At 49.2% G+C, this 20,125-nt stretch overlaps 1 protein-coding gene across 1 annotated transcript in view; it reads right to left on the bottom strand.

The window, feature by feature from the left end:
- Ky (kyphoscoliosis peptidase) overlaps window positions 1-11,690 on the bottom strand; it is a 37,594-nt gene extending 25,904 nt beyond the window's left edge. Inside the window, exons 1-3 of the mRNA XM_021172657.2 lie at window positions 11,517-11,690; window positions 8,436-8,498; window positions 4,595-4,657 (exon numbers count right to left, since the gene is read on the bottom strand). Of these exons, the coding sequence (XP_021028316.1) occupies window positions 4,595-4,657; window positions 8,436-8,498; window positions 11,517-11,652 (262 nt within the window). The 5' untranslated portion in view covers window positions 11,653-11,690. The remainder of the gene's footprint in view (window positions 1-4,594; window positions 4,658-8,435; window positions 8,499-11,516) is intronic.
- Window positions 11,691-20,125: the final 8,435 nt, after the last annotated feature.

The following is a 20,125-nucleotide window of genomic DNA, read 5'->3' as shown; positions in this document are numbered from 1 at the left end:
GGTGTTCTCCAAAGTGGTGTGTGGCCACAAGATGCTTTTTGAAAGATGAACTATGAGAGGTTCCCCTGCATGCTCTCTCTATTGTGGGTTGCAACCCGCAATGCTTTCAGTCCTGCAGCAAAGGGGTCTATCCGACCCAGGAGTCTGTCTGACCCAGTGCAGCTGCTGTTTGGAGATTACTGGGCTGAACCAACTGTAGCCTTAAAAGAGCTGCGAAGGTGAACAGTTCGTGGGCCTAGGACCCAACAGTAAGCATCCCCCTCACACTTGTCCTATCTTACGTACATCCAGCTGCCCTCCTCCAACCATGTTTCTTGTGAAGAGTGGTGGAGCTGGGAAACAAACCACAGTTGTGGCCCTTCTGGGGCTAACGGGGAGGTGGCCTCATGTTTAGAGGGGCTGTTGTCCACCAGCTCTCCCTGACATCATTTGAACCCCCTCTTCTCCCTGCAATTTTTCACTTTATCTCCTTGCCCAGGACCAACTGTCCCTAGGCTGTGCTGCTGTTTTTATTCTCAATGCTGTCAAACTCTCACCCTGATTATAGAGTTTTGCATTCCTCCAGAGACTGAAGAGACCATCTGTGAGACTTCTCTGCCCCCTAGGAATGGCCTGCCGTCATCACCCTGTGTCAAGATGGTTAGCATTCACTAGAGAGGAAGACAGTGTACCCACCTCACTTTTAGATCTAATAAAACTGAGATTTTAGTAAAAATATTAACCTGACCTAGCTCTCAACACGAAGAATCTCAGGAAAAATTCAAATCAGAGCTAAATCCCAAGCAGCTGCCAATCACACCAACCTTGACCGTCAAGGATAAGAGACCCTTTCTGGGACTTTGGGTGTCCTGCCTGGCCTCCCTCACAATACCCTTCCCCAGCAATTCATTTGCTGAATAAGACTTCTGAAACTGCAGCCTTGGCCATTTAGGGATATTTCTTGCTACCCCTATGAGGTGGCTTTCAGGCTGGACATTTTCTAAACCCTGCTGACTTTCCTTCCTTTCTCTCTCAAAATTTGAGATGCATAGAGCATCCTGAGTCTGTGTGGGCACTGTCCTAGGCTGGCCTTTTACCCAGTCAGGTGACATCTCCCACACGACACCTCTCCTAATGGCTCCAGGTTTCAGTCGGTATTTGTCTAACGGCTCAATTGACTCAGAATACCTAATGTGGGCACGGCAAGTGGGTTTTGTGTTGTTCATTAACTCTGACTGATTGGAAGTGGCTGCCAGGTGCATTGATCAATTAACAAAGACCGCCAGGCAAGCATGTGTGCATGGTGTGTATGCATGCATGGGGGTGGCAGAGGGGGAGACAGGAGTGCATGCGGAGGAGTCCCAGGATTTATGCAAGATACTCAGCACCATTGACTTAAGAGTCTCTGGACATGCTGATCCATTTACAACCTGGGCATACTTTTCTATAACACTTAAAGTCGGAAAAATCTTAGTTAAGCATTCGTCATCTTAAAAGCACTCTCATATGAACCATGCCTGGCTAGATCTTAAAAGATGCGTGCTCTATGCTTCCAGGATGTAGTAGTTGGGAAGCAGTCAGCTCCTAAAGCTGGGGACACGCATGATGGGTGTCATTTCAGAACTGACTCCTTAGCCACCACCCTGAGGGTCAGAAGTCATCGTGCCTCCTTGTGGTGACTACTCTCCTGTCACTCAAACACAAGCCCACTGAAGATTCATCTTCTAAGGCCCCTGTGCACTATGAGATGGCTTTTTATTGCCTGCTGTATAAAACCTGCCACTGAGGAGAAGGGGGGAAAGCAGAGTCATTTGAAACAAGAAACTCCATCTGGAGCCTTGGACTTCTTGCTGGGGTGGGCAGGAATGTTGTACTCAAATCAGCTCTGTGGTCCCTGATCTGTATGGGGGAAGTGTGGTACAGAAGTTAAGCCCACTTGGCTTTGAGGGGGTGCACAGACATGTTCAATTCTTGGGTCTGATTTGTCCTGTTTAATGCATAACTTAGGCAAGCTGCTTACATGCCCTTGTGCCTCGGTTTCTCCCTTTTTTTTCCATCCAGAAAGTGGATTTCATTTTTTGGTGTGTGTGTGAGAAAGGAAACCTTTCATAGAGTGTGGCTGAGGGAGATGAGGAGCCATGAACAGTGCTTAGCTCGATGTCTGGCACACACCTCGTGTTCGGCCTCTGATCTAGGCTATGATTGAACCTCCTGTGCTGGAGCTGACAGGGTCCCTAGAACAGAACCCAAGGAGTCCCAGGCTTGCCGATATGTAGGAGCTCAACACACGATAGGGACATCCTTTCTGTTTCCCCAATGCCTAGTCTCAACAGAGCGACATTCAACTCTTCCCCTTCACCCTCCCCTCTCCCCCTGCCCAGTCTGCTGTGTCTACCCCTGGCTTATGCTTCAATCCTTGTCTCCCCACTCCCCCTTCTCCTTCTAGCCCAGATCCACAACATGGGAAACCCTCTTGCCATTGGGTATCGTGATACCACCTCTAGGGGGATTCCTCTTTGCTTCTAGTCACCTCCCTTCTGTTCTGTTCATTCTTCCAATATTAGAGGTACCGCATCTAAAGCCATCTGATGTCTGCTGATCATACTCTGATCAGAAGCCAGCACACTGAAGGCAGCCCACACCTAGGACCATAAGTCCTGCCTCAAATCCTTTCTGCCTCATCTCCTGCTCCTTACTCTGCTCATGTCCCCTTTTCCCCTGGCCACAGACACAGACTTTCCACACCTACCAGATGCCTGCCTGCCTGATTGTGCCTTCATGTCATGACTCCCAGCTAAAATTTCTCCCTAGATGCCCTCGTGTCTATCCCACCCCCTCTTTTCTTACACAGATATTCCATCTCAGTTGCTGCTGACCTGTTCTTTTTATCTGGGGGTGGGGGATGCCAGGGATCAGACTAAAAAGCCTCCTGCATGATAGCCAAACCACTAAGCTACACCCCCAGCCTCCTCTACTCTGCTTACTATGGTTCCTTATCATGAGCTGAGTAATGAATTCTCAGGGTATCCATGCAGAATCTCTGACTGCAAGGGAGATCTCGCAGATGAGGCCTTACCTATGGATCTCAGAGTGATTATTCTGGGCTATCTGGTTGGGCCTTAGATGTGACCGTGTATAACTTTATAAAAGGGAGACAGAGAACTGCCTACCTAAAAAGGGAGAGGGCCATGTGATAATAGAAGCCATCACTGGAATGACACAGCCATAAAGCCAAGGAATGCTGGCAGCCTGTAGGAGCAGGAGGAAGTAAGGAATGGATTCCCCCCCAAGGCTTCAAAGGCTGCGGCCCGCTGACACCTGCCCTTTACCCAGCAAAGCTGACTTCGGCCTTCTCAGTCCCAGAAGCTTAAGGCGAAATCTTCTTGTTGTTTCTAGCCAGTGAGCAACAGGAAACTGATTTATCACCCCTGCCCCCACCATCCCTCCTGCCTTAATTTCCCCTTTGGTCTTTCCCCCTCCCTAGGACCCAGTCCTACATGCAGGAGCCTTTGTTTTGTTCCCCGTGTTGAGAGAATGGCAGCCCATTCGCAATCTTTCTACATCAGCGAGGTATCTCTGCCGTGAGGCTTGTACAGCCACGTCAGTGTCAGAGAAACAGCCTGGCCTGCATTGATTCTTGTGCTTCAGGAAGGGGCACACCCGTGTCCCTTGAGTGCTATGGCATAGTTTTCTTGCTTGTTATGGCATCAGCAATGGCAGCCAACTCTGGGTTGAGCCTGAGAACCCCAGGCATCTGACGAAGAGCCATGGTAGATACTGGAGTCCTTTAAATAGGTTCTCCCCCAGCCACAGTGGAAACCTCAACTCTACCTCGTGGTAGTCTCGGATCTAGAAAACTGCAGAATCAGCCTGGCCAGCAGAGAGTGCCCTTGCCTGCCATTTCCAAGTACCCAGAGCACTTCTGGGAAAATCAGAGCTCTCAAGGAAGGACCAGGTTGTTCCACCTTGCTGCTGAAACTTGGCCCTAAGTGGGATGTTTCATCAGATTCAGCTTCAAGAGAGGTCAAGGAGCCTTTGTGACTCAGGATGTGGGAGCACTTGGATACTGGGAGCCAGCAGGAGATCAGTTTCCAGGGAGCCGCAGAAGCCCAGCCACGGGAAGGTTAACAACTGAGGCCCTGCTGGGGTTGGAGGTAAGGTACCAGAGAGCTAGCCCTGACTCTTGCTGTCTCGAGCCTTAGTCTCCTCATCTCACCCAGTCAGGGTTGCTTTGATACCTAAGTGTGTATAGAGGTTGGTAGAGCCGCAGACACATGCTTTGCACTCAGTGAGTGTTAGCTGCAGCACTGACAATATCGATAATGGTGGGACTCTGTAATCCAAGGACTTTATTTCTTCACTGGAAGGGCAGGGTGTCTCAGGTCTTCCTCTGGGATGCAGGGAGACAGAAGGATGCTCTAACCTTCATGGATCACAGAGGAGGTATTCCCTGTAGCCTTCTTGGATCACAGAGAAGGTGCTCCCTATAGCTTTTATGGATCAGAGCGGAGGTGCTCCCTGAAGCCTGATCTCTGTATCCTGGGCTTGCTGACTTGGGCAGCAGAGCCAGGAACACAGCCCCAGGAGAGATGGCCATTAGCGATTTGTCTCTTACCTTGGTTGTCATAGGAGGTGATGACCTGCGGCTGCTGAAGGCACTGCTTCTCTGGCAAGTTTCCTATTTAAGAAAGACAAAGAAGATGGCAAGTGACTGCCATGACCATGGTATAATGTTCCCTGGGAGGGGGGCTGAGGGAGCCGGGTGCACCTGAGATAATTGTATGTTGGCGGGGCTGAGCACATCTACTGCCATAGTGAGCACACCTCTGGATCAGCATAGCCTCACCCATGGGAGTCCACAAGTGCCCACCCCTTCTGCCTCCCAGTGGAAGCTTACCCAGGCTGGGATTCATACTACTGGTCTAAGGAACTGCTGCTCTGGAGTTTTTGCTACAATTTCCAAAATGTTTTCTCAGACACAGATGCCTAACCGGTTGTCATCATCCCTTTCTGTGAAATGAACTGCGCGGGGGTGGGGGTGGGGGTAGGGGTGCGGGTGGGGGTCCAACATAGTACTTGAACTCTTGAACTTCCAAACTCCTAGCTCAGCTCTCTTTCCTCCTTCTGAGGAGCACAGGGACAGTCACCTGCCTCTGCTTCTAGCCTTGAAGGTGGGAGGATACTCAGTTTGGTTTAGTTTCACCAGTTTTACAGAGCACTCAACATGTTTGAGTTCTCTGTGTCCACTGGTGATATTTACATGTCCTTACGGCCCAGTGGGATTTGGATGCTGAAGAGAGATGCCTGGTTCTTGCTACAGGCCATCGCTGTCTTCTCGGCCCTTCCTAGGCATGAATTCCTTTCTGCTTTATGGCTGCTCTGTGGCTGTGCCAGCACTGTCCTTACTGAGCCAGCCCCTGGACCTTGTCTTCATGGATGTGGGAAGAATCGAGGAAGGGCCAGGATTATGGCAGAAGGAAGTTCTCAGTCTACATTTCCCCTTATGATTCGTCATCTGCCTGTGACCTAGAGTGAGCCTCACTTTAGGGGAAAACAGTGGTTCAGCCTGGGAACTAGCATTTCCCTAAGGTTGCTGTCTGCAGAGTGGAGCCAATCACGAAGGCAACTCTGTGCTTCCCATGATACAGCTTCGGTGCTTCCCTAGCGGAAGCTGGTCAAGGTGGATGGGTGGGGCACTCAGCCGGGCTAGACTTGGGGTCCACCCAGCAGAGGTTTGCCTTGGGGAACCGGCACGCTCTAGTCTTCTCCTAGGATTAGGTTGAGTCAGGCCCCCAGGACTTCTAGAACATGGTTGCCTGGCCAAGGCCAGATGCACTGTCATCGTGTGCCAACGTGGGGTGATGTGGCATGCTGGGCTGGAGCTTCAGGCCACTCGGGTGAGGACAGGGAGGCTGCCTTCTGTGGGCACGGCTGGCTGTACCTCCATGAGGAAACAGGAGCCGGGAAGGGAATCCTTAAGGAGGATGATTGGCTGGCACAGCTCCTGGGAGGTATTTATAGTCAGGGCTGCACAAGTGGTTTCTCTCTAGCGGTAGGGCACCAGACACCGTGCTGCTAGGCAGACTTCAGCCAGGACCAAGGAGAGCAGCCAATCACAGCAGGGGAAGCCCGTTGCTGGGCAAGCTTTGGGAGAGGGGTGGCTGAGCCCAAACACCTGCTGCTTCCAAAAGTTTGGAGAGTTTCAGGCTCCCCACCCTACCTCTCGCCAACACCCAAGCCCAAGGAGGGTACAGAGCAGCAACAGGAGGACAAATGTGCCCTTTTGGATCAACCCCACACTTGGTTCCATTTGTGCACACTCTGTCAGCACATGCCACTGGGCCACTTCCTTCTGAGATGAAATTTCTTCAACTGCCGGGTTTGGACAGCCTGTTGGTTAGCAGGACTCGGTGATTTGGGTACCAGCAAGGCACATATGTGATGAAATCAGCTTCAACTCGAGTGTCCTGGAGCTTGCCATCAAGAACCATGGAAAGAGGCCGCTATATTTCTCCATATGTGCATGTCATTTAAAAAGTAGATCGAGTCTTTTGTTTGTTTGTTTGTGGTTTTTTTTTTTTTGTTGTTGTTTTTTTGAGACAGGGTTTCTCTGTGTAGCCTTGGCTGTCCTGGAATTCATTCTGTGGACCAGGCTGGTCTTGAACTCAGAGATCCATCCTCCTCTGCCTCACAAGTGCTGGGATTAAAGACGTGTGCCACCACTGCCTGGTTTGTAGACCAAATCTTACATTAAAATTACACATGTTGGTGGGATGGCGAAACCATCATGTTTCCTGGATTTAGGGTTTCTACAGACATTCTCTGCTGCCAGAGTCATATCAAATCTTCAAACGCTAGATTTTCTTCATGGACTATTTAAATCACCTTCTGTGAACCGATACTAAGAGCCTCAGGGGTTTTTGTTGTTGTTGTTGTTTGTTTGTTTGTTTTAAAATAATCATCTTGAGAGTTACTGTATTGCTTTCTGTTTTGTGAAGTTTTTCACTAATCTCCATTCCAACCTTGAAGATGCCCAAAGTGGAATGACTCCAGGGTTTTCTGAGAGGCCTTTGGTGCTTGACAGATGGCTCACCCAGGCAAGAGAGAAAAGCAACATAAAGGATATTCTCTTTTTGTCCAGTGTTCCCACTTGACTCACTCTCTTGCTCACACATGGACCCAGCATGCAGCACACAGGCTCTGAGTGGCCATTCCTAGGGCTGAGTTCCTGGACTCTCATTCTTAGGCTTCTTATTGGCCTAGAGTATCGCTTCGCTAGCTAAAATGCCAATCTTTGCCACCCCAAGTGAGTTAGATTTTCCCTATAGCTTAGCCCCAATTAAGGAAGCCTTTACATGGATCCACTAGCCAGGACACAGGCAGATGTTCTTAATGGGTGTGTTTGCATCTTGAAGATGACTCCTTCCTGTGAACAGCATAAGGGACATGGGGAAATGACCATTATTTGAACACAGCTCTACAAGGATAGGGTTCTAGACTTGCTTGTTAATTGTTCAATCTCTAACAAACTTTGGCCTGGCGCAAAGTAAATGCGAACGGAGCTGTTGAAGGAATAAGCATAGAGGTAAGATTGGTTTTCCTAGCTTGCGTCTCCGTTTTGCCGCTGTCTGAAGGCTGGCGAAGTCGGAGTTATTCACTCTTCCTCAGCTGTGCTCTTGTGCAGGGGCAGACATCTGACTCCATGGTGCACATGGATGGGGTCTGCTGGAACTCCTCCGCAACATTCTGGGAGTGGAGGTCGGGGTCCTAGTAGAAGTCTGTGTTCTCATCATGCATGTTAGCGCTCATGCGTCCCCCTGGAAGCTGGGGTAATCAGTCTTTGAGGCACACAAAACAAAACCCGCTATTTTGGCCCATCGCCTGTGTTCCAGAAAAGAGCGCTGTCTGGAACCAGAAAGAAGAGGCTTTGGAAATGAACTTCTAGCTGTATTCAGAAGCTCAGGGCAGTAGGGACTACTATAGAACCTTTGATTGGCTCTGCCCAGTCCTCAAATAATACAGATTTAAGACAGGCCACTATCCCAGTCTGACCAGAAAAAAATAAAACAACAACAACAACAAAAACTCAAACACATTTTAAAGCTGTATCTAGTCTTTGTGATGTCAGCAGCCCTGCCTCTGGTGGGAACACACACAGCCCTCAATACCCCAAGTAAAGCCAAATCCTCTTATATAGCTCAGCCAGCAAACAAATGGGTGCTGAAGTTCACAGCCTCACTTTCAGCTTCCAAAAACACAGGAGCCCCGGTGCCAGGCAAAGTTTTCCAGGCTCACAGAGGCCTAGAGGCTTGGCCGAGCCATAGGCAGCCATGTCTGCTCACCGATTAGATGTTAGAGCCAGTTTCCCAATGAGGACAACCCGACTCTTCCAGTCACTTTTCAGGGTTTTTGAATCACAGAGACAGAACAGAAAATAGAAAGAAAAAGAGATTTACCCTGAAAGCTGTTTTCTTCCAACTCTTGCCACTTCCGGATTCCGTTTCTGACACCTTGGAATCCTGTGAGAGAAGGATTGGGTGTGAGACTTTTTTGTGGAGGGAGCCCTAGGGCGAGTCCCATGCATCACTGTTCCACTTAGACACCCATCTGTGCTAAACAAGGCTGTGGGAACCAGTTCTTTCAGGATCTGAGATAGGCTGCCCTTGAATGAGACACATTTGAGGAAACAAAGCAATCCTTAAATTTAAAAAAAAAAAATTGTAATTTTTAGTGATGGTGGAATCGGCTATCAGGATTTTCCAGAAGGAATTTTTGCTATACAGATGCCCAATACCCATTTCCACAGCTCCAATATGTAAGTATGAAAGTATTATTTTCTGAGAGTTTTCTTTCTACTTTGCCTGCCCATTTCTGTATGCAGGGACAAAGCACGGACAAAGAGTGCCCATTCCTATGGGAGTGGAGAGCCACAGTTGCCTACTTTCCCAGCATCCTTTGCAGCTAGAGTATGGACCTGTTTAGGTCTCAGCATGGCCCATCAGATGCACCCATGTTTCGCTCTGGCAATGATGTAATGCAGAAGGGAAGGGAAGCTCTCTCCCTGGCAGTGGCTGGAATTGATAGTTGAGAGATTGAGTCCCTGGCATGCAACCTGATGTATTGCATGCGTCGGGTGGGAGCAGTGGGAGCAGTGGGGGCAGTGGGAGCAGTGGGGGCAGTGGGGGCAGTGGGAGCAGTGGGGGCAGTGGGGGCAGTGGGAGCAGTGGGGGCAGTGGGGGCAGTGGGAGCAGTGGGGGCAGTGGGGGCAGTGGGAGCAGTGGGGGCAGTGGGGGCAGTGGGGGCAGTGGGGGCAGTGGGGGCAGTGGGGGTAGTGGGGGCAGTGGGAGCAGAGGTGCCACCACAAGACCAGCTCTGTGGCACACTTGATAGCAGTGTTCCCAGGAAGCTCAGTCTCAGGTCTGGCTCTCTAACCCTTCACCTGCCCAGAAGCCCCCATATCTTCCTCAGCTTCCCCCTCCCCTGATCTTTTCTACAAAGTCTGTTACTCTGCATAGTCTGTGTTGTGGGGAGTGCTGTTCTAAGTAAATAGCTGGGAACGTGCTGGACTCTTAGAGAAAAGAAGAGAGACCAGGCCAGCCCTGCAGCCTAAATCGCTGGTGACTCTTCTTGTCCTGTCCCTCCGACTCCTTTCCTCCTTGCTCTGTGGCACAAGGCCACAGTGTCTGCCTCCTGACAATAGCTGATGGGTGTGGGGAGGGGGAGCGTTAAGGCCTTCCTTGGCCGCTCCTTAGGGGGAGAACTCTCTTGCAGGTGACAGAAAGAGACTTGAAAGTTGGCAGGGTGATTTTGGGTTGTTGTGCATCTGTGTGAGACGTCTGAACAAGTAGTTTGACTTAATGCTTTTCTTCCTCAGGCTATGCCCTAAAGTGTGGCTACACAGGTCGGTACAGCCTGGGGGTTCCATGGATGGCAGACCTTGGAGACCCTACACTGTTCTTTTTCACTTTGGTAAAGAATAGGGGACACAGTTCTCTCTACTGCCCAGCATCTTCAAGAAACCTTCTCTGGGAAAATGTTTCTAGAAAAATACCAGTGCCTTTCAAGTAAGGGTGCTTTACCCCCCAAGTAAAGTAGGGTCAAAATGTGTATGTTCTTCTGGAGTCATGGACATTTTGGGTACCTTGAGAGCAGTTTTGATAGCCAGCACTTTAGGGCTTCTCTCTTTATCCTCTCTGGTGCAGAAGCAAAGGGACTATGATTGGGCGGTGGGGACTATTGGGCTGACTTGGACCTAGGCCTCACTACACTTGGGGAGCGGTCTTCTGGATTGTGTTACATGCAATGGGCGCCATCTCATTCCCATCAAGACGCGGAGGACATTTTCTTTCTCCTTCAAAGACCCTGAGAGGGTCTAATCCCTTCTCCCAGGAGCAGCATCGGAGAACTACAGGATCTATTCACCTAAACAGCTCCTGTCCTCACACTCCCTCCTAAACTCTAACTGCGGGGAACACTCAGTTCTCCAGTCTCTCTTTCCCTTAATGCCTCCCTTCCAGGTCCCCAGGGGCTGCATCATAGCTCCAGCGCATGTGGCTGGTGGATCAAGGTTGTCTAGAGAACCGCTGCCCTAGCACAGCAGGTGTGGGTGCATCATGCGCACAGAAGCTCTGGCAGGGTGGAGGAATGGGGGCAGACAGAGTAGCGGGAGGGTGTCCCAAGGAACGTGGGAGCTGGAGGGAGAGTGGGAGGTAGCAGTCATCTTTCTCTGTGCAGCCTGCAGGCATCTCTGCTAAAGAAGTGGTGTGGAGTTAGACCCTCAAGTCAGCTTCAGAGGCTCCCTCTAAGACCAGCGCCACGAGGCCCCTACATTTTTCGGGGATTCCCTGAGTGTCCGTTCGGCACCCTTTTTACGCTATACGCTATACAAGTTGTGTGTGTGTGTGTGTGTGTGTGTGTGTGTGTGTGTGTGTGTGTGTAGAATAGAGGCAGATTCTGCCTTCCACAATCACCCTATAAGCAATCACTTCTCAGTTTTCGTTTTCCCAAGTCTGCAGAAGAAGTAAAATTGAAGCTAAATTCAAGTACGGTCAGGAGACTTCAAACCCTACTCCACCCCAGCCCAGGTTCCCTTCACTCATTCAGTCCTTATATCTTTTGGAAGCGGAAAGAGAGGCTTCCGAGAAAGGGGAAACTGAGACTCTAAGTTATCTTAAAGTCTGACTCAGTACAGGGACCCTTTGGGGTCCCTGGTAACTTATGGTGAGTTGCATGCTGATTGGGGACTAGGCCTCTGCTACACGTGATCAGCCTAAGGCCCTGGCTTCTTTCTGAAGAGCGTTTTTCTATGTGTTTTGCACCCTTCAGAGAATAGCGGGAGAAAACAGGCCTGGGGCAACCAGTGCGCTGTGCGTTGCCAAGGAACGCAGGTGCCCTGGCGCCAGGGCACAAGCAGCGGCCCCGGAGAGGTTCGGACTGGCCTCGTTGGGGAGGGGGGTGCTGCTTAGGCGCCCCTGGGCGGGAGGACCCGGGGACGAGGTGCCCAGGGATTCTGAGGACCCGGGCGAGGCGGGTGTTACCTCCTCGGTTTTGCAGCAGCGCGCCCGAGTTCGCCTGCGGGTCCAAGTGCGTGGCTTGCGCCGCGCGCCGCTTCTCGGAGTGCACGATGAGCAGCATGTCGATGGCCACAGCGTTGCTGTCCTTCTTCAGCTCCATGGTGCCGCCTCCCTCCAGGCCTGCGCGCAGCGGCTGCTCGTGAGGCTGCCTAGGCTGCAAATGGCCCTGTGCGCGCCGCTGCCTGGCGCGGGAGAGGGCGAGGGCGCGGGAGAGGGCGCTGCCCCGCCGCCAGGTCCGCTGGGCGCAGTTTCGCTGACTCTGCCAAATTCACCATTAGAACCCGCCCGGGAGGGCGCTACCCTCCTGAAGTGCCTCTAAGTCACCTTTGAAAGGAAATCCCCGGGCCTGGCCTTGAACTGCACCCAGGATGCACTTTGCAGGGTTTATGACCCTTCCTCCCTGTACAACGGAAGTGCAGGTATTGGGCTCCAGCAAAGTTTTCTCTGTGGCTGGGCTGAGTGCTGCCTCATAGCCACCATCTCTCTCCTAAGAGAAGTCACTGGCCAACCCTGAAACCTCAAATCAGAGCTGGTTTAGTTTTGGAAAAGAAAGGCAAGAAGGTTGAATTGCAGAGTGAGCAGATGTTGGCCACATCTTTAGCCTTGACTTCTTTGTTCCCTTGGGTAGATTGTAGATTGAGGCATTATGGTGAAGCCCCCAACTCTCATTGATGGCTGTGTCAGACCCTGGGTCATATGTACTGGGCATCAAGCTAACAATCTTATTTTTCCTGAGATGGAGGTCTTAAAATTCCCCATTCCTTCGGGAAGACTAGCTCTTGCCTGAGGGGAAGAGAGAGAGAGAGAGAGAGAGAGAGAGAGAGAGAGAGAGAGAGAGAGAGAGAGAGAGAGAGAGAGAGAGAGAGAGAGAGAGAAAGGAACTGGGAGCTGCCAGCTGCTGTCAGGGAGCTGGACCTGAGAGCCCCTTCTATTTTTAGCCAGGCCTGTTCTGCCCAGCCAACAGCGACAGGGCATTTGGCTGTGGGTCCAAGGAGTGTTTACATGGCTTTTGCTTGGGAGCCTTTGGCACTGTGGTTCAACCAGGTGGGAGACAATGCCCTAATTTGTGTTGACACAGGTAATAGATGCCACCTCTGCAGGAGGCCTTGCTTGCTCTGTGACTCCACCTTGGTACATGGCTCCTGAGAGCTCTCCACCTTGTCCTTGAAATAGCCACTCTGATACAAGCTATGTTCCAGCAGCAGTGCCACCACTTGCTGGCCATGTGACCTTGGACCATTTCCCTCCATTGTCTCAGCATCGGGTCGCCACTGTGTCTTCTCTAACTGGGTGTCTGTCGGCTTCTAACAATGCTGAACTGGTGTAGCTAGACAGCTGAGTCTCTTGATGGACAGGGGAGACAGATGGTGGACTAGATAGGTTTCATTCTGCTAAAGTGAGTCCTATTCCCTGACTATATGTGTGTCAACACACACACACACACACACACACACACACACACACACACACACACACACACAGGCTGAGAAAGAAAGGACTGGATTATACAAACCTGCTGAGTCCTGGAGGTGGTTTAGGCAACCCTGAGGACCTGAAGACCATGAGGACCTGCACTCACCTCCTTTACCCAGTGTGTCCTACGTCAGTGGTTCTCAACCTGTGGGTCGAGACCCCTCGGGTCAGGGAGTCAAAGGTCCCTTTCATAGGAACCACACATCAGATCAGGTATCCTGCATATCAGCTATTTACACTACAGTTCATAACAGTAGCAAAATTACATTTATGAAGTAGCAACAAAAGTAATTTTATGGCTGGGGGGGTCACCACAACACAAGAAATTGTGCTAAAGGGTCACCGCACTAGGAAGGCTGAGAACCACTGGCCTAAGTCCTTCAAGAGACAGGGTTTGGATGTGAAATGTTCCCCACCTGGCCATTGTTAAGAGATTTGCCCCCCCCCCCCCCACAGTTGATGCTGTTTGAGGAAGCTGTGGAACCTTCAGGAAGCAGGGCCTAGTTGGATCACTCGCTGGAACTAGCTGCACATCCTGGCTGGCCACTGAGATGTAAGGAAGTTGCCACATTCTCCACACCATGGGCAGAAGCCATGCATACCTCTGTGAACTGTGCTCTGCTTGAGGGGTCAACTAGAGACAGGCTCTGAGCAGGTGGAGTAGCCACTCTGCCTAAAGGCTCAGTATCCCCAATCTTCTCTTCAGCTCCCCCCTCCCCTCCCTGATTGATCTACCCTAATGTCCTCAGCCACCTCAAGTGCTCTGTGAGGTCCCTCTCTGTGTCCCAGGAACAGGTCATGAAGCTGAGGTGATATCAACCATTCTTTCTCTAGACTGCCTCTGCCAGGTATTTTGTACCAGAGACAAGAACGGTGACAAATGCAGGCTAAGGGCAGACCCTCTTAGCATCCGAGATATAACATACAGAGATGTTTCAGTCCCTTCCACCGTTGCTGTCACGCCACAGAGTACCATTCTTAAGGACTCAGCTTAGTGCCCCCTCCTAGAGCCATCCCTGGGAAGCATGGTTAGCTGAAGTATATCAGTTAGAGAGAGGCAGATAGCGTGTATATGTGTGTGTGTGTGTGGTCCTGCTGTCCAGGTGTGAAATCCAAGTGTCTGCAGAAGTGCTTGCCTCCCATCTTTATGACTGAAGATCTGAGCTGGAGATGTCTTTGCTGTCGGAAGCCTTCCTATGTGTTGTAGGATACTTAGCAGCACCCTACTAGATGCGATATTACCTCCTTCCCAATCCCAATGACCTAGACTGTATCTAGATGTCAACACGTTTCCAGAACTGCACTGAGAGTCTTGCTTTGGAGAAAGCTGAACTCAGGTCACCTTGACTCTGAGTCCTGATGCTGCCAGGCACTTGGGCTCATCCTCCTTACGGTCCTTAGTGCCAAGACCCAGCTCCTGTGGCCTGCAGAACTGCTCCCTGCCTAGGTTCACCCTGGACCAGCCTCATGTGCACCTGTGCTGCAGCAATAACCATCTCTTAGTTTCAAATGCCCCTGGCCTTTCTGCTTTTAGACTTTCTTCTAAGAGGTAGCCCCTGCATCCTGATACCATGTTGAATAATGGGATTCAGAGATTTTATTCTGACCTCACTAATTAATCTGTACTTTACCCTTGCCTTAGGTCTGCCAAAACAGAGACTACTTGCATTTTGGGCTAAATCCTTAATTATTTAACTTACAGTGAACTGGAAATTTCAGAATTTAAATGACACAAAACAGTCAGAATTCACTATGCATTGTATAGGTAATGTTTCCGTAGAATGATGGACCACATGTACGAGGGGGGGTTTCACAAGGTTATGATGGGGCTGAAAACTCCTTCTGTCCTAGGGATATGGTCTCCATTATAACAACCGTGACACTACACAGCACACACACGTTTTTGCTGATGCGCTGAAGGCAAGCCTGTTACCTGCCAGCAACCATAGCAGTATATTTGTGCAAAGTACATACTTGATAATAGTGACTATGCTACTCATTCCTGTATTTACACTATACTTTTCTTGTTAGACTATACTCGTATTTATAAAAAATGCTCACTATAAAACAAATCTGACTTTGAATATGCCGTAATGCTATCTTATAGCTTATATGCTAATGTAAATACTTTTATAAAAAGCAAGAAATTTTTGCTCCACTATGGTGTTTTTTGATTGTGTCATTTCCTCTTGGGTTTGACTCAACCTCCTGTTTATTTGTTTATCATGACCCAGAGGCAACAGACTACTCTATATCCGTAACCCACGTACCTTTGTCCCCCTCGGTATCTATCATGTATTTGCATGTCTACTTATTGATATCGTAGAGAGAAAATAGGTAGCAGGCTACATCAAAGCTTCTTAACTGGGCTGGGAGCCCACAAATGTGTGAGTTGTAGAAAAAACTTGGCAATAACAAGAGTTTCTAAATGAACAATGACCGAAGATTAACTCAAAATCAACGCGTAATTAGTCTGAGTACTTCCGGTAGTGCTCGGCCTCAGTGCATTGTGGGACTTCACTGCAGCCTTGGTTCCGAATACACAACACGCACACTTAGCACTGTGCATGACATCACTCACGAGGCATCACCCATGCTGCCCTAGATATGGGCTCAGATTCAAGACAATAGTCATAGCGTTAGACAACTGTACATTATGAACTGTGGCATTTCACTGCACACACAGAATTTTCAGCACATATAGAAACATAACAGTTTATTAATGGAAAATAAAAAACTTTAAAACTATTTTCCTACTATTATCCCTCAGGATATAAGTAGCAAATTACTTTACCTTTCCGGTATATTTTGTCAGAATATTTGATTTTAAAAATTACTTCTCAAGTTGCTGACCTGGGTTTTGTTTAAAAAATGATTCGCTGCATTTAGGTTTGGGATTAAGATCGATTCTCCAACAATTTCACAATAACCCTAAATATTCTTCTGTTATTTGGTCCTTCCTGTTTAAGCGAAGCCATGATCTCAGGATTGATGATTATAAAATCCAAACACTGGTCAACTCGAAGAAAACCATTGAAGATAGCCTATCCAATACTCAGACACACTTTAATTCTTTATGTGGAAAGAAATAACAATCATGTTATCAGTATGCAAATTAACCTTCATCCTCAATTAATAGCAAGAGCTATAGATATAGCACTGACTGTAAATGCTTCATTTGTATTATTTTACATACTTATATACCTGTGATTGAATACAACTTTTTGGGGGGATGAAAAGAGGTCACACGAGGGAAATGTTTTGAAGCCTTGTTATGCTTGCTCCAGCTTGTTAAATATACTGTGAGATGCTCACACACCAATGACATCACTTAATAATGTGCTCCTCAAACCACAGTGCTCTAGACAGACAGTGCATGACTGTTGCTTTGTTGTCAGCCTCCTCTTCCCAATTTGGCATGAAGGCACGTCCAGCTGTTAGGCTCACCGCTTCTACTCCTTTGCTTGAAGGTGGACCTGTCAGTTGTCTGTTGAATTCTAGGCCAGGAGCTGGGGCTGCTGTTTTGGAGCTGAAGTAGGGGTGGGGGGTTGGGGAGGAACTTGCTCCTGGCTATAGATTCCCACAGGAGAGGAGTGTTCTCCTGTGTTCTACCTCACACTGCTGTTTGTCCTTAGAAAGAGGAGCTCTCTGGGGCTTCCAGTTTGAACCCTTTTTCTTCCCTAGGGTTTCCAAGAGGCAAAGTTCTCTCTTCCCCCACAGAAACAGGCATCAGGCACCAGTCTGTACAGAGAAAGCTTTTAGCAGGGAGTCTGCTGGTACAGCGTCTTTTCCTCCATGGATGCATTAGGGAAGGGCTACAGGAAGCGAGGGGATACAGGGAAGGTGACCAGACCGAGTCCTCAGAGCAAGGTGACCTCTTTGGATGAGCGAGGTCATGATGATCTTCCAGCACACGAAAGCCCATGAGTTCTGCCAAACTCATGACCAGTACTGAAAATTCAGAAGACCAGGCAAGAGAGAAACTGTATCACCCGAACCCTGTCACTTAGGTGTGAGCACTTTTCAGTGTCCTGTTCACTAGCACTTCCTCTCCTATTGTTGCTGCATATAGTTGAGTGTGAGCCCCTTATGCCAGTAGGGTGGCATCGTGTACAGGTTGGTGTCACGGTTTTCCCTCTTTCGGCACACACAGTGAACCGCCTCAAAACTCATTTAAAGGGCTAATCAGTGGTTACACCTGCTTCCCCTTTGCCCAGTGTTAGGAGTTTAGCTTGTTTCATATTATCCTCTCCCCAGGGTGATGCCACGGTTAATGTTTGTGTGCCTACATCTTTGGCCACATTAGCCGGTTATTTCCTTAGAATAGATTCCTGGAAGTGGGATCACTCACTCAAAAGGTTATGACTATTTTAAGGCTTGAGATATATACAATGTCAAATGACTTTCCAAAAAGATTGTGTCCACTTACAAACTCACTAGCCTTGTATGTCCACTCCCGGTCACCTGTCACCCCCGACTGAATGCTGTCATTACATAAGCTCTTAGCATTAGAATAATTAATGCATGGAACATATTTTTAGTTGAACTTTTATTACCTCTGAGAACTCGCTCTCTCTCTCTCTCTCTCTCTCTCTCTCTCTCTATTATGTGTATTTATGTGCAGGTACATGTGTGTGCCCTTGCTTGTGGGCAAGCATGTGGAGGTCAGAGGATAATTTTTTTCTTTTCTTTCTTACCTCCCTTCCCCCATCCCTATCTCTTCAGTTCAGGGATTACAAAGGTCAGCACCTCACCTTGCTCAGCTTTTTTTTTTTTTTTTACAAAGGTTCTGAGGATTGAACTTAGGTCCTCTGTGGCAAGGTTAGTAGTTTACCAACTGAGCCAGCCCCCGCCCCCCCAAACCCCTGCCCAACTTTACATGTGTGTGCTGTTGGCTTTCTAAGGCTCACAGTCTTCTTTCCTATTTTCTCCTGTAATGGCACAGACATTTAAACACTAGCCAGAAGGAGGAACACTCTTCCTTCTACACATGATCTTCCTTATTCTACTGTGAACTCTGATAACGTCCTCTCCAGACCTTGTCCTCTTTGAGGACCAGGTCATTGCCTCCCTTGCTCCTCAGCCCTCTGCCTCTCCATGCACACAGGAGGTGCTCAATAAATGTTTGAGCCAAATTGGGCAGAATGAGAGCTTGCAGCAAGCTGGCACTTCTGGCTTTAGCCTGGAGAAACCGCTGAGCCCCGCAGAGCAGTTGCTCCTTCCTCTGCATCGTTCTTGCAGACCTTCAGTGCCCAGAGGAGAGGAAGGTTATGTGAGGACAAGCGTCTCTAAAGACACCTTCCTTGGCTGCTGGCAGAACATTCTGGAGCACAGATTTGGGGAGAGCTTCATTCAGAGAGTTGCTTAGTCCTGTTCACACACCCCCACCCTGGCTGCTGCCAAGAGTCAAAGCATGAGTGGTTTTTTTTTTCAATCTCCATTCTCAGCCTTTCTGGCGTTTGCCTCCCCAGCCTGCTATTCACTGCTTTCCATTTCAGCCTAACTTTCTGTGACCCCTTTATTAGCTTTCTGGTTTTTTATTTTTGTTTGTTTGTTTTTTGTTTTTGTTTTTTTTCTCTCCAGAGCTCGTTATAGTCATGTCTTGTTGCATACATTCACGGGCAAATGTTGGAAGCACTCTGGTCCAACCCTCAAGTACTTTGACTATAGGAGTCCCGCTCGGTGACGGTCTTGGCTTTTTCCTGGGTATAGAGATGATGAAAATCAATTCGTCTCTCACCACCATTTCCAAAATAGCTTGGTCAATGCCAAGAGAGATATCCAGTAGCACATAAGAGCCTGAGGAGAGATCACCTCTTCAGGCCTGCCAAGCATACATCACTGGCTCATTGACATGTCCCTGGCATGTCCCTGGCATGTTCCTTGTGAGTAAGAGACCTTGCCCACCCCTTGTTCCCGCTTCAGTGCCAGTTCTGGGTTAGAGCTCAGAGCCTGTGATCCTGATTGTCTCACAACAGCTAGAGGTTGGACCTATGGATTTGTGTCCATTTTATTGATAGAAAACAATAAAGGATGACGAGATTGGTTCAGGAGGCTTGGGAAATGACCCAGTCAGTAAAGATTTTTGCTGTACAAACATGAGAGCTGAGGAAGTCAACTGGCATTGACCTCTGACCTCTACAGTCATACATACACACATGCATGTGTACCTACATGCACGTGTAAACACATTCACCAACATGAAACAACACACACACACACACACACACACACACACCGCACACAATGCACACAAGTTTGGGTCTACCCCAAGGCTTTCGGGGAGGCCTGTCTGACTTTCTCGTTGAACCCAACACCCTTGTTATTGCATATGTTTTCAGTGAGAAGCACAGGTGTCTTTTCCAGGGGCTGAGGTTTGGACTAAATTTCTGTAGGGTCCAGGGAAGCACTCAGAGAGATGAGAGTTCTTTGAAAAAGAACCATTTTCTGGGCGGGGTGAAGCTGTCTACGAGGCAGATGAGTCAGATGGAGGAGGAGGCTTTGGAGAGTGACACAGAGCTACAACCAAACCCACAGCAACCTTTTGATCAATCTCGTGGACCCTCAGGGGCCCATCAGGAGGGTGCTGCTGGGGAAAAGAGCCCAGTGGCCTGGATCCGAGGGCTGTGAAGGAGCCAGCTTTTGGTGTCACTGCAGACTCAGGCTTGGCGTGTCCCTAGGGCAGAGTGTCTAATAGGAGCCATGGGTATTTTTAGTCTCACGTGTGCAGGCACAGGACAGAGTGAGCTGGATAGGAACGACTAATAAGCCATGGTCCTTATCAAGTTGGGAAAGATGACATGAGGGCTGGAAAGCACAGGCTGGGACTTTTCATGGGTCTTGTTTTTTTTTTGGAGAACTCTCTTTCCATAATTCACATGGAAAGATTGGGGTCAGGGTGATTATAGATAGCCCTGGCTGCAGAAACCTGGAAATGGTGTATGCTCAGTGCCTGCAACTCACCAGCTCCTCTATACAGGCCCTGCCCTGCCCTGGTGGAGAAGAGCAGGGGGCGGGGGGCAGGAACTGTTGTTGGTTCAGACTAGGGTCCTTCAAAAGACCAACATCAGAGGTTTTCTGCATGGTCCAAGCAAGCACAG

This window comes from Mus caroli, unplaced genomic scaffold (assembly GCF_978045245.1).
Source record: "Mus caroli unplaced genomic scaffold, Mus_caroli_1 scaffold_11, whole genome shotgun sequence".
Taxonomy (NCBI): Eukaryota; Metazoa; Chordata; class Mammalia; order Rodentia; family Muridae; genus Mus; species Mus caroli.
Note: the sequence above shows the minus strand (reverse complement) of the source record. Positions and strands in the feature narration are given on the sequence as shown.